The sequence below is a fragment of the Beta vulgaris genome, chromosome 2, assembly GCF_026745355.1.
Source record: "Beta vulgaris subsp. vulgaris cultivar EL10 chromosome 2, EL10.2, whole genome shotgun sequence".
NCBI lineage: Eukaryota > Viridiplantae > Streptophyta > Magnoliopsida > Caryophyllales > Amaranthaceae > Beta > Beta vulgaris.
The window spans coordinates 38692892-38715734 of record NC_079203.1 but is presented as its reverse complement, the minus strand read 5'-3'; the positions used below and the strand labels follow the sequence as shown (position 1 = coordinate 38715734).

Genomic DNA, 22843 nt, shown 5'->3' with positions numbered 1-22843 from the left:
TAGAGGTTCTGCGCCACCCTGAACCCCCTTCCGCAACCCCCTCTCTCTCCATTTTCGTTATCTACTACTACTCTCTCTCCTATCTTTATGCTTTAGGACGTCTGGAAAACCTTGGCTGAGTGAGAGGGGGAGTTGCGGGGGGATGGGTTACGGAGGGGGGTTCAGGGTGGCGCAGCTATGGGAAGGGATGAACGAAGGGAGAGGAGAAGGGGGGTTCTAGGTGGCATAGCTATGGGAAGGGATGAACGACGAAGGGAGAGGAGAAGGGGGAGCGGTGAGGGAGGGAAGAAGGGAGAGGAGATAGGGCAGGGGAGAAGGGGGGGTAGGGGGTTGCCACCTGAGGTGGTGGAGGGAGGGGTTCGGGGCTGCTGATGAGAGTGGGCTGCAGGTGACGGGGGCTGCAAGGATGGGGGCTGGTGGAAGGTGTTGGTAGTGGTGGCTAGGTGGGGATTATGGAGGAAGAAGGGAAATAGAAGGGGTGGACGCCGAAAAATCTTTGGTCAACACCGGAAAATGATATTAGGTTTCATCTTGCAAAATTAATTTACATTTTGGTTTGTTTTTGTAAAGAATGCTTTATAAGGGTTTTTTTTTCGCAAATTTGAACCTTTAAAAGGTTTTTTTGGCAAATTTTCTTATAGGATTTGATCCCAAGACCTCAAATACATATACTAAAGTTCTAACCACTAGGCTAAGTTGTATTTAGTAATATTATCATAAAGTATTGTATTATTAAATGAAATTTTTTCTTACCCGAAACATAGCCCGGGTCTAATAACTAGTTAATATCTCATACTTGCTTATTGGCTTTTTTTTTTTTTTTTTACCTCTTCTTCGACGATCCATTTGTGGCTACGCTAATAGAGTCTCTAACATTCTCCACACTGCTTTTCAATATTAGTACTTACTCTCTTCTACCATTGTGGTTATCCTTCATTTTAGTTTTCTTGTGTTTGCAATTTTCTCTTCCTTTTCACCCACGTTGTATTAGGTCTTTTGTTATGAACTTATGATCCTAGTGTTTACAAATACCTACTCTCAATAATGAGTTTAGAGTAGTGGAGCCACATTCTCTGGATTCTGATTTTTCTGGAAGAAGTATGTTAAGATCCTTTAACCCAAAGTCCTGAACTTAGGGAAGTTCATGCGTGGTTAACTGTCCCGAACAACATTTCAGTTCGTTAACCGTGAATTTCAGTTCGCTTCTTTAGCAAATCGTAACCGTTTAGACCAGTTACCGCTTAAACGGTTAACCGTTTTTTGGTTAACCATTAACCGTTATTTAATTTAAACTATTATATTTTACTTAATATACTATATATTTTCAATTTTTTGTGCATATATTTTAACACTATATATACTCTAATTAAAAAGTATTATAAAGTGGACAATAAATCCATTGAAAAATGTAACTAACACTAATTGTTCACTTCATTTTTCTAATTATAGTGTTCACATTAGTACTAGAGTATCCAAGTAATTACATAATTTCCCTAATTCTGTAACTTAGGAACAAATATTAGAATTAATGTCATTGTTTGAAAATGTTTCACAACAATTAAATAGAGAAAAATAATATTTCGGTATTTCGGCTAACCGTTCACTCAAAAATCATAATCATAATTGTACCTTTTAACTGTTAATTTTATCATTTTGGTAACCGAAACGTTGAAACTTTTTTATTGTTATGGTAACCAACCTTTTTAGGTTTTTCGGAACGGTTTTTCGGTTTCGGTTTTTTATGAACACCCCTACCTAAACTTAAATAAATAATTAACATTCAACTAATAATTATCAAGTGTGAGGATTTTCAAACCCTTATACTAATTTTTTAATCTCTAGGTAGATAGGAAGAGGTTTCGAGTAGAACACGACATACAATTTCCATTGACACTAACCCCTTAGCATAATAGTTTCCACTTTAGGGGGATATCCCACATAGCATGTAAAGGTGTTTACGAAAACTATCATTTATTATTGGGGTTACTAAATGCAGTCTCACTTTACTAACGCAGTCCAGAAAACCCTTATAATTATATTCTTTCTAAAAAAATCTCTCTCTCTAAAAATATTCTCTCCTCCTTTCTAACTGTGAGAGGAAAAAAACTTCATAGAAGACCTAATTCAAATTTTTTAATCTGATACTCAATAGACGATAATTTTAACTCAAGCGAATTTCAATCCGATGTATGTTGTTCATTTTTTTCGTCATTATGCATTGTCGGTCAATTATTATGTATCGATTTGCCTTATTTCGTGCAATCTGCATGAAACAAAATAGACTGCTTCGTTCAATCTGTACGAAACAGTCTATTATGTTTCATGCACATTGCACGAAATAGTCTATTCTGTTTCCTATAGATTGCACGAAATAATCTACTCTGTTTCATGCAGATTGCACGAAACAGTCTATTCAGTTTCGTGTAGAGTGCACGAAACAGTAAATTCGAACCTTCAATAATTTTTGTAGTTTTCTTCCAAATTATAACTCGCGATTTGCTGTTTGTTGTTTTGAAACCACGAAAAAGAAGAATTGGAAGAGAAATCACTGAATTTGCTGTGTTGTTATGGAGAAATCACTCGAAAATGGAGAAATTCTTAGAAATTGAATTGGTACCACCCTAGAAAAAAGTCAGAGAAATGATAAAGGGAGAAAGTAGGCAGAAATGGATGAATGGTGAATAGTGTTATGACGGGTATCTTAGGTATTTTACTGGGTTGTTGTAGTAAAGTGAGGTTGCATTTAACAACCATGTTACTATTACCCTAGACTTAAAAAAGAGCACACCATTTATAGTCCAATTACATATATACCCATCATATTTACCCCTCTTCAAGAACATGTATCACTAGGATGTACCTATTGGTTCTATGGTTAATAATATCTTTTATCTACCACGAGATCCAATATATGTTAGCTTAATATCATGACCTTATGGTTGTTTGAAGTTGATCATTGTCTCTTCTAACCAAAATACTTGTAGAATACATGTGCATCTCCTGTTACTAATTTTGTTTACAAGGCCTAATCTCATCGCTTTGAGGCACCTACTCGGGCTTCTGGCACCCTTGTTGCCAATCTCAATCGTTGACCTCTATGTGTTTTAATCACAATCATCTTTTTGTAACTAACCTTGCTTACGATCAAAACTGGGTTATTGTGCACACATTGTGCTTGTTTTAACACGAAAGCCAAATTTGAGTTATTTGGTTTTTATAATCGAGATCCCCTCTTGCCTTATAATTTGCAAATTTTAGCCTTCTCTAAAGTAATTGAGATTCTTGTTTGTAGAGAATGCACACGAGAATCACGATACAGTTTACCTCTATGTGTTATAATCATAATCATCTTTTTGTAAAACTAACCTTGCTTACTATTAAAACTAGGTTATCATGCACCCATTGTGCTTGTTTTAACACGAAAGCCAAATTTGAGTGATTTGGTTTTTACAATTAAGATCCCCTTTTGACTAATAAAATGCAGATTTTGGCATTCTTTTTAAGTAATTGAGATTTTTATTTGCAGAAGATGCACACGAGAATCACGATACAATTGACCTCTATGTAATCACAATAATCATCTTTTTGTATTGCTAATTAGTTATTAGGTCCGGGCTATGCCCCAGGTAAGAAAATTTTCATTTATTAATATTGTACTTTGATATAATAGCACTAAATACTACTTAGTCTAGTGGTTAAAACTTTAGTACATGAACTTGAGGTCACGGGATCAAAACCTATGCTATGCAATTTCTAATTTTTTTTATTGTACATGGATTACATGATCAAAAACTCCTTAGAGAAAGCGCCACGTGGTACCGTTCCTGATTTACGCACGCTTTTTAATATATTAGTATAGATATGCCTTACTATCAAAACTAGGTTATCATGACATGCACAATGCTTGTTTGAACACGAAAGCCAAATTTGAGTGATCTGGTTTTTACAATCAAGATCCCCTTTTGCCTAATAATTTGCAGATTTTGGCCTTCTCTTAAGTAATTGAGATTCTTGTTTGCAGAAGATGCACACGAGAATCACGATACAATTGCCCTGTATGTGTACTAATCAAAATCATTTTTTGTATAGCTTACATGGCTTACTATCAAAACTGGGTTATTATGCACAGACTGTGCTTGTTTGAGCATAAAAGCCAATTTTGAGTGATTTGGTTTTTACAATCAAGATCCCCTTTTGTCTAATAATTTGCAGATTTTGGCCTTCTCTTAAGTAATTGAGATTCTTGTTTGCCAAGGATGCACACGAGAATCACAATACAGTTAACAAGGTTTTTGTTGTGGATTAATTTTGAATAAGAGGCCATTACATGGATGCCAATATGAGTAGGATACAGTCAATTAATAAGGTTTCCTTACTAATAACAAGTTGGCAAATAACCAAGAGGTCAATTAATTTGCATTCTTATTGAGTGGGTCAATTTCGAAGCATAATATTCTATCCACTTTGATTGGCTGCCTACAAGCAGCTTTTAACCCTCAATGATTTTTCCCATGAATTTGATATAAGGTCGATAGAGTGTTGGGGCTAGAGGGGACATTATATGTTTCTCAAAACTAGGGATGGCAATGGGTCCCGGACCCGACCCAGACCCGCTAGGACCCGACCCATTTATAAGGGTCTGGGTCCAAAAATTTTAGACCCAATGGGTCCGGGTCGGGTCCGGGTCCCAAAGAGCATGGGTCGGGTCTGGGTCTGGGTCCACATATGCTAGACCCAGACCCGCCCCACGGACCCATTTACATATTATAATTTTTTTTTTTACCTAAAGTCTAACATTTTATGAGTTTTGATTTTGTGAACTCGTTAGTGTTATAACTCCACTAAGACATGTAACTTTATATGTTGTAACATTTTAATATTTTATGAGTTAATTCTTAAAATTTTATTTAGAGAATGCTTTAACCAGGGATACAAGCACATATATATATTAGCGCGAAATTTTTTATTTACATATATTCAAAAATATGATGAAAACATAAAACTAAGACCCATTTAGGACCCAGTAAGGACCCATGGACCCGCTAAACCCAGTGGATCCGGGTCTGGGTCTGAAAAATCTAGACCCAACGGATCTGGGGCGGGTCTGGGTCTGTGGAAAATAAATGGGTCTGGGTCCAGGTGGACCCGACCCAGACCCGCCCCATTGCCATCCCTACTCAAAACTCACGATCTCACTTGACGTGAATTAGGGTTGGCTTTACTAAACATGGGTGTATCATCTGCGAAGAAGAGGTTGGAGATATTTTAGACTACTTAATCGAATTTCGATAATATTGCTTTCCTTCTACATAGATAGCAGACGCCTAGACAATTATTCAATGCAAAGTATGAACAAGGTAAACTCAATTCCTTTCTTTTATTCCCGACTAGGGATTTTATAGTTACAGACGAGATTCCAATAACCATGATGGATTAATAGGTGACTTTCAGAACGCATATACTACTTTAGTAAATCTTAAATGTTGTCATGCCCTATGATAACTTTTGTTTATGTCAATTTTCAATACATCTTAAACTAAATTCCTTGTTTTTTAATGTATGTTCTATTGGATAGTCTCATGAGCTAATAAGGCATGTGTCATACATTAGTCTACCTTGCATGAATGCATTTTGAAATTCTCCTACAAGTTCATGCATCACCAACTTGAGTCTTTTGATCATACACTTAAATATAATCTTGTAAATTGTGCTGTCAAAACTAACGCGCCTAAAATAAGATACCAGTTTGATCGTTTAAATTTTGAGAATAGGTGGCAAAACGTATTTATATTTCTTTCAAGAGTTCTTTCAATTTCTTAGTGGATATTCTTCTAATTCTTGCTTCCATATTAGCATTTTTTAGCGGTCATCATGCGCCTACTAGTGCTACTTTGACATCAACGATGACAAAAGAAGTTAACAATCATCTTTATGCAACGATATGTGAGTAATGCGAAGTTGAACATTAGTATATCTAGCTATATAGCTAGACTCATAATACTTGATAAATGGTTTGACTCGGTTGTCGTATGAACCCCTACCTAATAATAACCATTTCCTTTTAAGATGCATTAATACAACTCAAAGTCTTAGAGTAAGCCTAGTAGTCATAAGGAGAAAGAGTGCCAAAGATATTAGTAAATTAAGAGAAGAGAGGTACTCCTAATGAGGAAAGGTTCCTTGTAAAATAGCATTCATAATGCATGAGAGAGGGAATTGAATTCCTAGTGAAAACAAAACAGCATAGAAATCAAGATAATTCAACATTTCGTTTCCGTACAACATTGATATTAGTGAGTTATACCAAACTCATATTAGTCATGGATCCAAATTATGGGGTGAAGGGTGAAACAGCATACAAGTATAATTTAACAGTTACTTCCTTGTCAATAATCATCTTACATAATTGCTTCATTTTAGTCAAAGCAATGGGGTAAATAAGCTGACGTACATCCAGGCCACTAATATCTCTCTTCCATGTTAGGGTTTCTTGTATCAAGTAATACTCTCTGCCTACAATCAGTCAAAGGAGATTAAGAGGGCATACAGAAAACTGCTGTTAGGGCGCTTTTTTCTTCCTACGACTAACATTCTCTCCGTAGATGTTATAACTTATGAGTCCATTGCTACAGCTTCTTGGCGAGGAAGATGCTGAAGAGATGGAATGTTATCTTTAACAGTGACATGTGGTGTCGCAATGAGCTTTTTCTCCATCGTTGCTCCCTTCACAACGTCAAGTACATTTCTCACCTCATTGGCTAGCTCAATCACATAATCATCTTCGTGATCTGTCCAAGAAACCAAATTCAGTTAAGAGCTTGGGCAAAACAACACATTACATAGATACAAAAGCTACAGTTCAAGAACAAAACAAGTCACAACATCCAAGCATACAAATATGGACAGTCCATCCCGGTCCCCTGGACAAACATGGACAGATCATCCCGGTCCCTGGACAAATATGGACAGGTAATCCCGGTCCCCGACAAATATGGAGTTGCGTGTGAGGAAGGAAAAATTGGTGTCTTAACTCTTTCAGAAAGAGGATAAAAAGAAAGGACTTGTCTGCAGCATGCGAATATACACACGTGTAATTTCATTTACCCATTTGTCTCTAGTTGTAAACAAGTGTTTGCAAAGGCGTGCATATTCACATGTAAGCATATGTCTACCAAAGTTTCATGGAAGTGCAAAGTATGCACAAAATGTCACCGTAAGTAACAATATCTATATGCTTTTTTAGGGAACTGAACACCTTACATATGGGGGTTGCCACATTGGTGGTCCGAATAGCAATGCAGCAGTACCATTATAGCAATAGAAGAAGGACCTTACCTATATCACGCAGGGCCTTTTCAAGCAAGAAAAGATACTCCCGGTTGTTACCACATGGTCCAAGAGCAGTTGCAATTTGCCTACATTGTATATTTAACACCTCATCAGCACATGAAGAGAAGCAAACCAGCCACTTCATATTGTAGAAGAGAAAAGGTTATGGTTTCTCACCAGGCCATTTTATCCATTGGGGCTGGCCCCAGATAGTATTTGTTTGATACTGTATCAGGAGTGGACATGAAGCTGCAAAACATAAGAAAATTTATAAGGATTCAGAGGAAGCGTAGATTATTTGTTATAAATTAAAGAAGTAATGCTGAATAGTCCATGAGAACAGCAACTTACACAATCACTTCAGTGACTAGAGGTTCGAGATCCTCCCCTTCCTGAAATTGCAGAACTCTCAACACATCAGAACAAAGTCCAAGATCTATGTAGAAGCAATCCACCAAAATGGCATACAGTTGTCTCTTACCTTGTAGAAATCAACAGTTATCTTGTGATCATATTCACACTCCCTTCGCTCCAAATACTGCAAATAAGAATAGCATACTAATCAGTACAAACACATCTTACATTGAAGAACAATCTAGAGTATTCCACAAAGCTACATGTACATGGTATCAATAAGAAGGAAATTACCTGCATTGCTGCTGATTCTATTTCAGGACCTCCTTTAACACAATAGGCAGCACCCCACTGAACGAGAGAACAAAAATTATAATCAAATGAGCTGCACATTAATAAATCTCGAGCGATTGTTCAAAACAACTGTGAGCCTTAGTATGACAAAGATGCAGGACACAGAATCATTGTTCAAGTAAGTGGTTTAATCAGAGAGCATATACTCCTAATGAACCATGAAACTATGAACCACAACTGTAAAAAGGTCATTTAAAAATCAATACGGTACAACAGTGTAAATGGGCTGTATTTTCAGTCTTCACAAGATACTAAAAGAACACCAGTGCCCTCACAAAGGATTAAAATGATAGTTTCAGAATCTACTTACACATAGAGATCCTTCGCTGTATTCCAAAGTACAAGTTCTGGCTGGATGTTCCGGTGTACCCCTATGGTCAATGCATGCTGCGAGACATATGCAATCTTGTTATTACAATCCGATAGCATATATACCTCAAAAATTTCCCAGAAGAACAATAAACATCTTACCAAGATCAAAAACTCGTTTGTAGTCCTTGATGTAACCAATCACTTTCTCATCGTACTCAAAACCTGGGTTCCACACCAATGAACCATAGCCAAAAATCCAGAACACCATGGCTGAGGATCTGAGAAAAGGTACACGTAACTTAATTACTAAAAAGTAGACAACCAGAATGAATGTGGAATCTAAGCTTCCTATTCCTTTTCAGATTTGCAGGGAAGGAAACTGTGGGTCAGGTAGGATGAAGGGAAGAGGAGTTGCCAAACAATTTATGCACCAACTAAAATAATTGACAAAGATATATAAGCAAACAGTTGTATAAAGGTGTCAAAGTGAGTTGGCTTTGCCGTGTCAACAAGACAAATTCAAAATAACCAAACCAGGATTGAAGGGTCAAATTAAATGGACCAAAATACATGAAACCCATTAGACACATCTCATTTTGCACATGCTTATTGCTTTGGTTAAAATTATAATTTTGCAAAATTATATTCTATGCCATGTTATATAGTCCCTAAAATTCCCTTTGTCTAAGGGAGTGCTACAGTAGACACATCCCTCCTCCCTGCCCCCACCATCCACCGTCCCTCAAGATACAAAAGCTAAAAATTCGCGTTTATCTTTCCACCACCAGAAAAAGACAGCTCCCAATAACAAGAAACAAAAGGGGGGCAATATTCGACCTTATGGCCACACAAACAAATACTTTTATTCCAAAAATGAACCAAACTTATATTTACTGAATTACCAAGTAACATTGTAAATTTGTTTGATACCCCTTCATTCCACAATTTTTTGATTCTCTAGATGCTTTATAAAGTATCAAAAGAAAGCTGAAAACAAATATATTATTCTCGTTTATCTGATCCTCAAATTATTTAACCTTTCAACTTCTTATCAATCATTCAAACTATCAGAGCAAATACAATCTGAATCTCACCCAGAACAGCATTTGACTCCAAACTCGCAAAATCATGGATAGACAAACAAAAATCAATTAATAAATGAAAAAAAGGCACAAATCAACCCCATCATCAAAGAGTAATTTTCAACATCAAAGAGATAATATTGGTAGTATATAATTCTCCAAATATGGGAAACATTTTACAAATATGATTAAAGCTCTACTTTAACCATATAGAATAAAGCAATCAAAACCAATCCAATAGCTACATTAAAATTATAGCCGTTGCAAAAGTGTCCTCACACAACATCAAGATTCGGTGAGTAATACAAATTGCTATCAAGAGTCAATACTAAACTAATTTTAGTGACAAATTCTACTCTTTTTTTTTTCTCAGTGTAAAAGTGCTTGACAAAAAGCTATATCTTAGTTAAACACAACCTGATTACCTAGAAACAATCTTATCCCTAAGATTAGCAAAACTACAAATTCACATGTGGTTATGCAACTAGCAAAAGTTGGTCACATGACTTCAAATAGAAAACAATTTATTTGATTCTGAGGGGTCAAATATTCAACAACCCTTTTGTCTTAATGGCAGAAAAATTCCAGACTACTATTAACAGAAGAAAAAGATATCATTCACAAATGAGACTTTCTTACAATTCATAACATAATCAGATAATCTCACTATTTATTTTGACAAGATCACTTCTTGTTTACTGTACTTTTTAAGTGACCTCAAATAATAAGATAATACCACCTTTCACAGACCAACTAGAACGACAATCTATACTCCCTCTGTTTTTTTATTTACTGCATTATTGTATGCATGATTTTTAAGGCATTATTTAATCCTTAATACCTCTTATTTTATCTAAGTAAACATTATATAAATGTAATATTATGAATCTACACGTCAAAACGAATCTAACAACACCACATATGACTATATATTCACCTATAAAAGAATCAAAATAATAGTCAAACATGACTATATATTCACTTATAAAAGAATCAAAATAACAGGTTAAAGTTAGTGGCCCAAAACAACAATGTAGCAAATAATAAAAGTGAAATTACCATATTCTAATGGGATCATTTTTTGTTTACGCTACTTCTGAAGTGACCGCGTTAGCTCAAATAATAGGATAAGACTGGTTTTTTGTAAACCAACTAGAAGAAAAGGTATAATAGGGTTTGACCCACAATACAGTGAACAACCACCGAATAGCCGGAAAAGGAAGCAGTATTATATTGGTGGTTTAATGTGATTCGATGAGTCAATTTACCAGCCATTTCGCAAAATAAACAATGGTGTATGATTAAATTAAGAACAAACATTCATTAAAATCATACAAAAATCATCAATCTTTCGCAAAACCTAGAAAAATAACAACCGATCAACGACAAAGAAAAAAGATTAAAAAAAAGCAAAGATTTTGAATTCTTGATTTAAATCCTTTTAATTAGAAACTAATATTAAGCATCAAAATTTCAAATTCATAAATTCAGAAAAAAGCAAAAAAAAAAAAAATGATAAAAATACCTGATATAAGCTGAGAAACACAATGCGATCAAATTGGAATGATAAATCGAACACAAATTAACAATCCGATCGCGGCGAATTAGGAAACAGTTGGAGAGAGAAAGAGAGAGAGTGTGTAAAAGAGAAATGGAAAACCCTAATTTCTCTCTCTAAAAATGAAGATTTCCCCCTTTCTCTCTCTTAAAAACTCAACTACACAGCAATGGCGATTTTTTCTGAATTCTGAGAGGGAGGAAATACGGAAGGGGTAACTCACTATTTATATTTGCAAGAATCTTTTTGTGAAGATATTTTAATAGAAGAAAAAAAAATAAGTAAATTTTTTGAGCCACGTATATGATTGTATGATATGGTAGTTTAATTGTTTTTACCACTAATGTAATGTGCATTAGTGCATAGGAAAGAGTAAATGATTCTGGTGAGATTGGAGTATTATTTTTAAAGATGTCTAGGTTCATTTGTTAGCTCTTGTGAAAAAGAACATTGATTTGTATTTTCTTTAAAAAAATGTTACATTTATAGTTTGTGAATTTATAGAAATGAAAATTGGGGGGAAGGGGGGTATAAGATTTTGATGTATATAGATGTAAATCAATCTAGATACATTTTGCATGGAGTGCTTTTTAAGGAAAGAATTGTTGACTTAATGTGTAATTATGTCAAATTGATTCATGCACACGTTGTATTTACTTTTTTTTTATATAGAAATGATAGGAATTAAGAAAGTATAGATAACGATGTGAAAATAGGTTACATATATGGAGGAGATAATTCTTTTTTGTATATTTTCTCTAATTGACAATTAGTGGAGGGACTTACATTGAAATTTGAAACAAGTGATAGCACGTTGACACTCAAAAACCAAGGATGTCTTGGCCTCGTGGTTAAGATTGAGGTGCTGTGAACGATAAGTCACAGGTTCGAATTCCCCCTCCCCTTCTTTGTACTTTGTACTCAAAAAATATAAGCCGTAATTTTAGCATTTTTTGCACGCATAGTGTGCACGTTCTAATAATGTTTTTTTGTTTATTCTCAATTAGTTATTCATCAGTGTTATATAAAATTTGATTCGAAAATACATTTATAATTATTGTTAACTTTTTACTATATTTTTCTTAAATCAATATTTCATTGGTTTTATTAGTTATTTGTTCATCATTGTTCAAATATATTATCAAAAGAAAGAAATATACATTAGAAGAAAGTTTGTGCTCAAATAAAGTGGAAGAGTTTATGTATCAGGTTCAATTGTCGAAAAGAGTTTAATTTATATAATATAAATAAGCAAAGAATAATCATCATTTAGGTTTTAAAATATTATGAGTATAATTATTAATATGAAATTCAAGTTTTAATATTTTTCATTTCTAATCGTGTCAATCAAGTTATATTATCAATTCAATTTTTGAATAAATTTTTTCACACGTAAGTAATAAGAGGAAATCATTCTCCTTAATTTAATATTTAATTGAAATTTCAAATTCAATCCCATTATCAACTTGTTCAATATATATGGCAAGTAGGAAGAAGAAAAGATTTATATGACAATTTAATTTCATTAAGCATATATTAGACTTTTTATGAGAGGACACCATCTTCCTCCACCCCTTCACTCGTATAATAGAGATATATTTTAACAAGGAATGGTGCCACGTAGGGCTCTCGATTAATATTTTGAAATCCATGTAATTAATATACAATAAAAAAAATAGATGTTTCGTATAAGATTTGATCATGTGACTTCAAACTCATATATTAAAGTCTTAAGCAAACCAAGTCATACTTATTGTTATCATTTTAAAGTAAAATATTAATAAATGAAAAATGTCATTAAGCGGGGTTTAGTTTGACCCTACAAACTAGTTATCAATCTCATAATCTGTCACTAACACTCCGAAACTAAGATATTGTATGTGCCGTTATTGGTAATTTATTAAAGGTTACAATTTAGTTCAAATACAAAATAACTTAAATACAAATTATCTCTAACATCATGTTATATATCATGAGAATTCAGCTCCCTCAACCATTTTGAAGCCTATTTCTAATATTTATCTATCTCTTCAAAAGAATATGTACAATTCATTTTACATTAAAAAGGAATAGTGTCTTATGTCCAAGATAATAATATGACAATATCATATAAATATGTATATACAACTAAAAATATATATTTAATTAATACTCAAATATATTTGGAAACGGTTACAAACAAAAATAAATAAAGAAACTTTACACATTTAAATTATATTTAATAAGATGATCAAATCAAGTACTTTTTTTTATCCATATGAGCCACGAAGGCAGTACAAAGTACAAACAAGGGGAGGGGGGATTCGAACATGTGACCTATCGTTCACAGCACCTCAATCTTGACCACTAGGCCAAGACATCATTGGTAAAATCAAGTACTTCTTTAATAGAAAAGAATGAGTTAGTATTAGTAAATTGCACCTAATTCTAAGATGGAAAACACTAATTTTGAAATGTCAATTTTTTATGATTATAAAATATATACATGATTAAATATATTAATAGCAACAAAGGGAATACTCAAGGGAAAAGAGGAAACCAAATTATTTTATATTAATAAAATAAAAGCACATGTAATATGATGTACTCCCTCCGTCCCAAAATATAGTTCTCATTTTCCTTTTTTCACGGTAATTTATGCAAGTAGAATAATCTAAGAGGGATAGTAAAGATTTTTTTGTTCATTTAAATAAATGTTGTGTGGGAAAAAATAATTTTAATTAGGAGAGAGAATGGAGAGTAATTGGTGAAAGAGCATTAGTTGTATTGTAACATTTTGGTTGAATAAACAAAGGAAAAAACAAAATTCAAGAAGTAAATAAATGACGTGACACTATTTTTCTAGACAAATTACGGAAAAATATGGAAATAAATATGGAAACGGAAACTATATTTTGGGACCCCTAAAATAGAAATGGGAACTATATTTTGGGACGGAGGGCGTAATAGTTTCAATTAATTTTGATACATTAAAAGAAGTTTAGCTTTCCATAACTTCAGCAACATCCATTGGAACATTATTAGTTAACTAACCAAGAGTCATGATGATCAGCTCAGTGGAGCTAACTTTCATATCCCATGCATGGCTCCGACCTTGTATATATCAATGAATCCCCCAATGTCGTGGTGATTCCCCGTGATGCCACATATTAGGGGTGTTTAGCAATTGGTTGCTAGGGATTGGTTGTTGCCAGTTTTTCTTCACTTGTTTGACCAATTGATCTTATTAATTAGTTGTATTGCAGAAGTGTTTTTAAATCAATTGTTGTGGTGTCTTAGTGTAAAGGAATATAAAAGACAAAAAATAGCAACAAATTGAAATCATGATGTCATCTATCAACAAATAGTTAAAGTAATTGTTTTAAAAAAAATCCAATTCAAAAAAAGTTGTTTACTCTCCATGAGTGTTGAGTGATAGCTTAGGTAGCAAGCTAGCTATTTTCAGGCACTAATAGGCCGTCGGAGAAATCCGCCGTCACCGTAGTAGAATATGACGCAAGAAAAAGGAGCTAAGGGAGATTCGAATTTAGGCAGTCTTTGCAATCTGATCGATGTAATAGTAACTAGGGTTACAGAAGTGCATAAAGGAACAGCTTCGATAGTTGATGCAATGAAAGCAACTTTCAACGCTAATCGGTTCGAGGCGACTCCAGTTGTGAGTAACATATTGAAGGTTAGAGAGGTTCAAAGCAATGATGACAAGCAGGGAGAAGTTCCAATGCCAAACCTGTCTTTGAATAATTGGAGTGTGGACTCTCTTAGTCGCATTAGGAGTATGTTAGGGGTCCCTTTATTTGCTGATGAATGTACTATTCATCAGAAATGTATTTCTTTTGCTCGAATGCTTATTGAGGTTGATGTTACTAAGCCTTTGCCAAAAACTGTGCTGATTGAAGAAGAGTCAGGGAAAATGATTAAACAGAGGATATGTTTTGAGTGGGATCCTTCTTTCTGCAAAAAGTATCAATTTGTAGGCCATGATTGTGCTAAGAAAGGTTTTGTATCAAAAGGGGGAAAGTGGGAGAACCTGAAGCAAACACAGAAATGGGTGGCTAAAACTGCTAATTAACAGCAAGCAGTTGCAATCGGGTCTATCCCAGTTGTCCTTAAGCACATTAAGTAGCATAAGTTAGCAGAAAAGCCTGAGCCTGTAGTTGAGAGTATCACTGATGCAAGAAAGCACCCAGAGAGTGATAATGCAGTAGTGCAATCTGAAAGGGAAGTTGCAGAAACTAGGCCTCCTTGGAACATAGTAACAAGAGGGCAGAGTGGGAAGGAAATAGAACAGTTGAAGGGGCCTGGGGTGGTAACTCATGTAGTGGATGAAGTTGGATCTAGCTCATTCACTATTACACCAGGTTAATGATCTTATGCGCTTGGAATGTATCCTCTAAAGATAGGTGAAATAAAGAAGTTTATTGGAGTTAATAAAGTCACTTGTTTTGCATTGCTTGAAACAAGGGTAAGGGTTCAGAATAAAGAGAAGATTCATAAGAAGTTTGGGAATCAGTGGAAATGGGAAAGTAATTATGATAGTTCAAATAAGGGGAGGATATGGCTTGCCTACGATCCAAGTTGTATTGTCTTACAACTCTTACAGAAAAGTTCACAGTTGATTCATTGTGAGCTTAAAGATAAAAGCATTGGCACTCATATTGGGTTAATTGCAGTTTATGGCATGCACACTATTGAAGATAGGAAAGCTTTGTGGCCTGAACTTCTTAATATTAACTATCAAATGTCTATTCCTTGGTGTGCTATGGGAGATTTTAATGCTATTCTTGCTTGTGGGGATAGGCTCAATGGTAATCCTGTGTATAATTATGAAACTCGAGATTACATGAGGCTGCTGGCTACTTCTGATTTAGGGGAATATAAATCCCGTGGGCACTTCTTTTCTTGGTCTAACAAAGGTGTGGGACCCCTAAGAATTGCAAGTAGGTTTGATAGATGTCTTGTGAACTCATGCTGGCTCTCTATGTTTCCTAGTCTTGCTGTGGAATATATGAACCCTGGCATTTAGATCATTCCCCTTTGGTTTTGAGGTGTGGTAATAATAAGCTTAGGCAGGGTAGACCTTTTAAGTTTTTCAACTATATGGCTGAGCACAATGACTTTTTGGCTGTTGTGGAGAATCAATGGGAGAGGAGAGGTGATTTCGATCTCATGTAGCAGGTGTGGGATAACTTGAAGAGAGTGAAGGTGCAGTTAAAACAGTTGCATAAAAGGGATTATGTGAAGCTTCATGAACAGACTGATAAAACTAGGGCTGAAGTTAGCTACATCCAGACCCTTACTAAGGATGATCCTAACTCCCCTGCTCTTGCCATGCAAGAGAAAGAGCAGCTGATACAGCTGAACAAATATCTACAGATTGATGAATCTGCTCTTAGGCGAAAATCCAAAATCCAATGGTTGAAGCATGGTGATGACAATAATCTTTTTCTTTCAGGCAATGAAAGAAAGAATTTTGAGGAATAATGTTGACATCTTGTACACTGATTCACGAGACCACCTCTATAAAATTGAGGACATTCAAAAGGAGGTGGTGCAATTTTATAAGAAGCTTCTTGGCTCTTCTATTGATGCTCTCCCTGGAGTGGACCTTCCATTGATTAGAAAAGGGCCTTAAATCAGTCCTAGTGTTGTTGCTATGCTGGTACAACCTGTTACTCACAAAGAAATTGATGATGCATTACTGGGTATAGCTGACTCCAAAGCACCATGTATAAATGGGTTTAATAACCTTTTCTTTAAGAAAACCTAGCACATTATAAAGCATGATAATATGTTGTTGGTTTGCAATTTTTTGACAACTGTGATATGCTGCTTGCTATCAATTGTACATTAATTATTCTGGTTCCTAAAGTTGCTAACCCCATTTATGTGAAAGAGCATAGGCCTATAGCCCGTTGTACTATCCTATATAAGATTATAGCCAAAATTTTAACTAGCAAAATGCACAGCATGATTGGTGAAGTTGTTGATCTAGCTCAATCTAGTTACATGCCTGGGAGGAATATTTCAGATAATATATTACTTGCCACTGAGCTGATTAAAGGGTATACAACTAAACATGTCTTTCCTGGGTGCATGGTGAAAGTGGATCTCAAGAAAGCATATGACTCCATTGAATAGTCATTCTTGAATACAGTTATGGCTGAAATTGGGTTCCCTACTCAATTCTTGAATTGGGTCATGGCTTGTGTTAGCTCAGTCTCATACTCTATATTGGTGAATGACCTTCCCAACAGGCCTTTTAGAGCAAGAAAGGGACTCAAGCAAGGAGACCCCATCTCTCCATTCTTCTTTGCCATTGGAATGGAATACTTACTTAGATCATTGGGGAGTCTCAAGCATATTCCTAATTTTAACTTTCATCCTAGATGTGAAAAGTTAGGAATCACACATCTTATGTTTGCAGATTATCTGCTTATGTTTGTTAGAGATGACTCTAGTTCTTGCAATTGCTCTTTGCTGCCTTCAATAAGTTTTCTAGTGCTTTAGGGATTGAAGCTAACCTGGACAAGAGTAACTTTTACATAGCTGGTGTTTCTGAAGATGAAAAAGCTTCCCTGCAGCAGATTATGAATTTCCTTTTCGTAATTTCCCATTTAGGTACCTTGGGGTGCCTCTTACCACTAGGAAGCTGTATCATGCTGAATGTAAAGCTCTCATTGAAAAAACTGTTAGCAGGATTCAATCCTGGGCTGTAAAGAAGTTGAGTTATGCTGCTAGATTGCAACTAGTAAAATTAGTGTTGCATGGGTTCCAACTGTATTGGTGCGAGATTTATGTCCTTCCAACAAAGGTGATCAAGGAAATCCAAAGCCTGTGTAGAAATTTTCTTTGGACTAGGCTTAATGCTAAGTCAAAGAAGGCTCATGTGGCCTGGGACACTATCTGTCTTAAGAAAGTTTGTGGAGGGTGGAATATAAAGAATATGGTAATGTGGAACAAAGTTGTTGTTGCCAAGCACTTTTGGGCTATCAGTCATGCTTACTATATTAAGAGACAATAGGTGGTCACAATGCCTATTCCCCAAAGGCTATCTTGGTCAATGAAGAAAATCCTAAACAGCAGGGATTTATTTCAAGAGTTCAATGGCCAACAGATGCTTGAGAGAGAGAGAGAGAGGTGTTTTCTATTAAGAAACCATACAAATGCATGCAAGGGGATCATGGTAAAGTCACTTGAAGGCGCATCATTTGTAATAACATTCAAGCCCTAAAGCAATCTTCATCACTTGGCTAGCTTTACATGATAGATTGGCAACTAAGAGTAGGCTTTACTCCTAGGGATCATTCCTAACAAGCAATGTGTGCTATGCGAAAATGCAGATGAGACTAGATTCCATCTTTTCTTTGACTGCACAATTGCTCATACATTGCGAAAGATTTGTCTATAGCAGATAGGGATTTCCTACAGTAGACGAAGTTTTGATGATGAAGTTCAACTAGTTGCTCATAGAAGTCACAATAATTCCCCTCAAGCTCAGCTTTACACTATGTTCTTTACTGAGACTTTGTATAAAATATGGACTTATAGAAATAACCTTTATTGTGTTCAATGGGGCTAAAGTTGATACTCTAGAGCTCTGCAAACAGATTATCTTTAATGTTGCTTGCAGGTGCACTGATGATGTTAGGAGACTTCTCATTGTTTAGCTCACTACTCAGCCTATTGAGTGGTTTTCTAGATATTGTTCTTACTTAGTCTGCTCTTGTAGGGTCATGATAGGGCTCTAAAGAGTTGCTATAGCCTTGGTGGTTGTATGGTGGTTGCACCTGTTTTTTTTTTTTGGTTATCAATAACAACTTTGAATTGCCAAAAAATATATATATAAAAGACAAAAACCAACCAAAAATACTACAAAACTTAATTTTGACTTTTGGCTGAAAAACCAGTTTTACTAGAAACGAAGGTTGTTTATCCCATTTTGTTAATTGTTTAAATAGAGAGGAAAAATCCAAAATCCATCCAAAAGATTTCAATTAAGGGTGTGTTCTCTTCACCTGAAAAAACCTGAACTGAACTTATTAGACCTGATTGATACTTATTGTAACTTATTTTGAATGTCGTGTTAGATCTGATCAAACCTAATTACACCTGAACTGAACTTATTAGACCTAAAACTTATTTTATAAGTTAAAGAGAACACACCCTAAACTCCCTCATCATCTTCTAGGAAGTTTGTGGGTGCAATGCTTAGCTAATAAAGTTAGATAACCAAGAATTTCATAGTATACGTAATCATAAAATTAAATATAACCACATAGTAGCTTAAGCTTATACTAATTAGATACTACTCTGTATAATATCTCTATTACATAAGGGAAGGGGGGAGCAACGGTGTCCTCTTTTGAACTGACTATTTTGCCCCCCTTCCCTTTCTAAATTACAAAAGGAATCCAATACCAACATGAGGGTCAAACAAAGCCATTGGAAATTAATTTTCAACAATCACTCAGAAATCACTTGTATGAGGAAACTTTACAAATCACTCATAGAATTGAGAAAATCACGTTGTAAAAAATACGCAAATCACTCAAATGATCAAGAAACTTTACAAAAACTAAAAATTAACTTACAAGCAAAACTAATATACTAGGACGTCAATACATACAAAAACATTCACAAAATTCACTTACAAATCATTGTTCTCAACCATTCACAATTACATACTCATAAATATTACCTATAAACACAAATCTGAGAAAAAAACATAAGATTTTGACAGTGATATCACACATTCGTCCATCGGCGATTTGCGAACTTTCAAACAGGTATATAATTCTTTTAATCTTCAAAGTTATTTCACATTAGTCGACTGTTATGTAGTTGAAAAATGGAGATAATAGCAATTAGTTGAAGAGGGCTTTATATAATTAAACTTAAATTTGAATCATTTTCCATATAAAATCAGAAAACAAGATGTGTATGAAATTTGATTCATTTATGACACATTTAGTTCTTTTTTTTAAAACTTCCAATATAAAATTTTGCCCAAAACTTTTGCAAAATATCCATGTTCAGAAATAAATTTTGAAAAACAAAACAATATCAAACCTTTTTGCGAACAACTTTTGCAACAATCCATTTTCAGAAAAAAAAATTACATTAATTTGCGAAAACCATTTCATGCGAAATCAGATTGTGTATGAAAATTTTAAAATTTCATTTCACATATAATTGAACTCAAAGTGTTAAAGTTTAGAAAAGGAGAAAAATTAAAAATGCCCATTTCATGCAAAATCAGATTGTATATGTAAAATTTAAAATTTCATTTCAAATATAATTAGAACTCAAAGTGAGAACATTTAGAAAAGGAGAAAAATTAATCTTCATCAATTTAAGTGGCGAATAAGTATATGGATCAACTATTCCTGGTTAACAAGCAATATTTTTTTTATAAAAAATCCTCCTAAATTAAATCAGACAGGCGTTGCACAAGTTTTATTGCTCAAAATAAAAATAACCCAAGCCAACCCATCATGATTCATTTAGATGTATCCTCGCACGCATCGCATGCACAAAAGGCTAGTATTTACATATTATGGAGCCACAATATCATATGTACGTACACGAATCTTTATCTAACCCGATTCAGCTCATAAGCTTTATGCACGTGACATAATCCATTAGAATCGGCAGAAGAATAAGGCACGTGATATCTTGCTCATTTACCAATATGGCAACATGTTGTAGAACAATAGGATAAAATCAAAGTATAATATTCGATAGAGATACATAACCATTAATGAAAAGTAACAACAAGACAGAATAATCATTTTTAGAGGGAGGAAAAAAAAACACAATTCCCTTGCTTTTGAAGAAATAATAATAATAATATTATTATTACTATTATAATTATTAAAAGGTCAAGAATTAAGTATGATACAACATAAAATTCTCTACTTCCCTAGTTGATCCTGAGAGATTATGGTACTTATATGTAAACTAACTAGGAGTATTATCATGTACTACTTAAATTGATTCCATAATTTTACTATACCACTGTATTTAAATATGTGACATATTATAGAAGGTAAGAAAATAAATGAGATTCATGCAAGAAATTAAGTTTAGTTTAGTAGCATCCATTTCCTTACGACTTTACTACGTCATAAGGTCATGGTGAAAACAAAACAAAATGAATGTTCAATATATGCTAAATATGTAATGTGCACATTTTCTAACTGTAATCTTATTTTACAATGAAGTAATCTCTTAAAGTCAAAAATTATTATTCATAAATTTTTAAAGTGTTTTTCAAATAGAGTTTTGTCAGAGTCAACAAGTGAAAGTAATTTAAGATAAAAGTTTGAATTTAAGTACAAAATTACTTTAAGTAATTCCAAAATAAAATTTGAAGTTTTAGGAAGGCAGGAGACAGCACAAGATATTCAATGAACCTAGACATATCTTCTGTAGTTTCAAATTTTCCATATGTATGGACTTTATTTCCAATCCGCCTAATTTGTCAATTGTCAGTGTTAATAGTACCCTTAATAGCTGATTGTTAGTACCACAAAATCTTTGAAACGTACGTTTGACATGTTGGGAGACAAATTGGGTCAAAAACCAAGGTTCATTGAATCTGGACGTTATCTACTCAACTACTCAAGCCAACCTTCTTATAGCTCGTTGATTTGGGTGCGAGCCGTTCCAGGCTGAGCTTAAACTATGGTATATTGGATTATTGGTATTAGAGATGGCAACGGGTCGGATCTGGACCGGGTCCAGGTGGACCCGAATCCAGTTCCGTTTTCAAACCCTGGATCTAGATCCGACCTGGATCCACGGATCTAAAAGAGATGGAACCGGATCCAGATCCGACGGATCCTACGGATTCGGGTCCAAAACGGATCCGACTCGATCAAAAACCAAATTCGAAAAGTATAACAAACCCTAAACATATCATACCAAATCAAAACCCTAGAAAATCATCAATATCAAGAAAGATGTCAAGAAAATAGATAACAAGAAAAAAGATAACAAAAAAAAATCAAATTCGAAAAGTATAACAAAGCCTTCGAGAAAGAGAGAGAAAGACCTAAGAAATTGGAGCCCGGAACCGGTGGAGAAATGCGCAGGAACTGGCTGTCGGAAATGGTGGATCGAGAACGCGCAGAAACCGGGGCCGGAATTGGTGGAGAAACGCGAAGGTCTGGCCGGAGGGAGTTAGGGACTTAGGGTTTACTGCCACAGGACGCACGAGTTTCAGAACAGTGGAGAGGAGGGAATAAGCCTTCGAGGAAATAAACAGAACAGTAAGACTTAGGACAATAAAATGGAGAGGAGGTCAGGAGGCCCAGCCCAACGTGGAGATTTAAAAAAAACGTATCTACGGATCCGAGGTTCGGGTCTATTGTACAGATCCGGACCCAGATCTGTGATCTGACAAGTGGGCCCGAATCCGACCCGGATACAACGGGTCCATAATTTTAGGATCCAGACCCGGAAAAACGGATCCGGGTCCAGGATCCACTGCCATCTCTAATTGGTATCAAGCCAACCTTTTTTTTCCGCATAGTACACCCGGTTCATTACAGTTTAGCTCCAACTACATTTGGATGGACCTGTGTCGTATACCTACTTTGGGTGGATGAGTCTTCCAATAATAGTTTATGCATATGTGAGGCTCGACTCGATACCTTCCTTAACCGACATCAAGTTACTTATCACTTGAACCAACTTTTATTGGTATTGATGAGATCTATAGCTTAAGTTAACAAAGTTTGGTTTGGTGGAAAAAAGAGTTTAATAAGGGATGGATGAAGTAGTGTTGTAAACAAAGCTGAAATCAACAAATATATGTCCGCCTTTTATATAATCTATTTTATTTTTAGTT

The 22843-nt window shown here is 34.9% G+C and overlaps 3 protein-coding genes across 3 annotated transcripts; 2 read left to right on the top strand and 1 right to left on the bottom strand.

The window, feature by feature from the left end:
* Positions 1–6362: 6362 nt before the first annotated feature.
* Positions 6363–11200, bottom strand: LOC104886716 (gamma-glutamylcyclotransferase 2-1). The gene is made up of 9 exons (XM_010671200.4): positions 10957–11200; positions 8509–8627; positions 8348–8424; positions 7978–8034; positions 7811–7867; positions 7681–7721; positions 7507–7578; positions 7336–7415; positions 6363–6788 (listed from the first exon to the last, which is right to left on the bottom strand). The coding sequence occupies exons 2-9, from the start codon at positions 8615–8617 to the stop codon at positions 6613–6615; spliced, it is 669 nt and encodes a 222-aa protein (XP_010669502.2). The 5' UTR covers positions 8618–8627; positions 10957–11200; the 3' UTR covers positions 6363–6612.
* A 3279-nt stretch (positions 11201–14479) lies between these two features.
* On the top strand, positions 14480–16012 carry LOC130590509 (uncharacterized). The gene is made up of 3 exons (XM_057392982.1): positions 14480–15037; positions 15113–15295; positions 15386–16012. Exons 1-3 carry the CDS (start codon positions 14480–14482, stop codon positions 16010–16012), a joined length of 1368 nt encoding a protein of 455 aa, XP_057248965.1.
* Positions 16013–17145: 1133 nt separating this feature from the next.
* Positions 17146–18656, top strand: LOC130590508 (uncharacterized). Its single transcript, XM_057392981.1, has 4 exons — positions 17146–17426; positions 17608–17935; positions 18401–18516; positions 18620–18656. The coding sequence occupies exons 1-4, from the start codon at positions 17146–17148 to the stop codon at positions 18654–18656; spliced, it is 762 nt and encodes a 253-aa protein (XP_057248964.1).
* The last annotated feature ends 4187 nt before the right edge of the window (positions 18657–22843 follow it).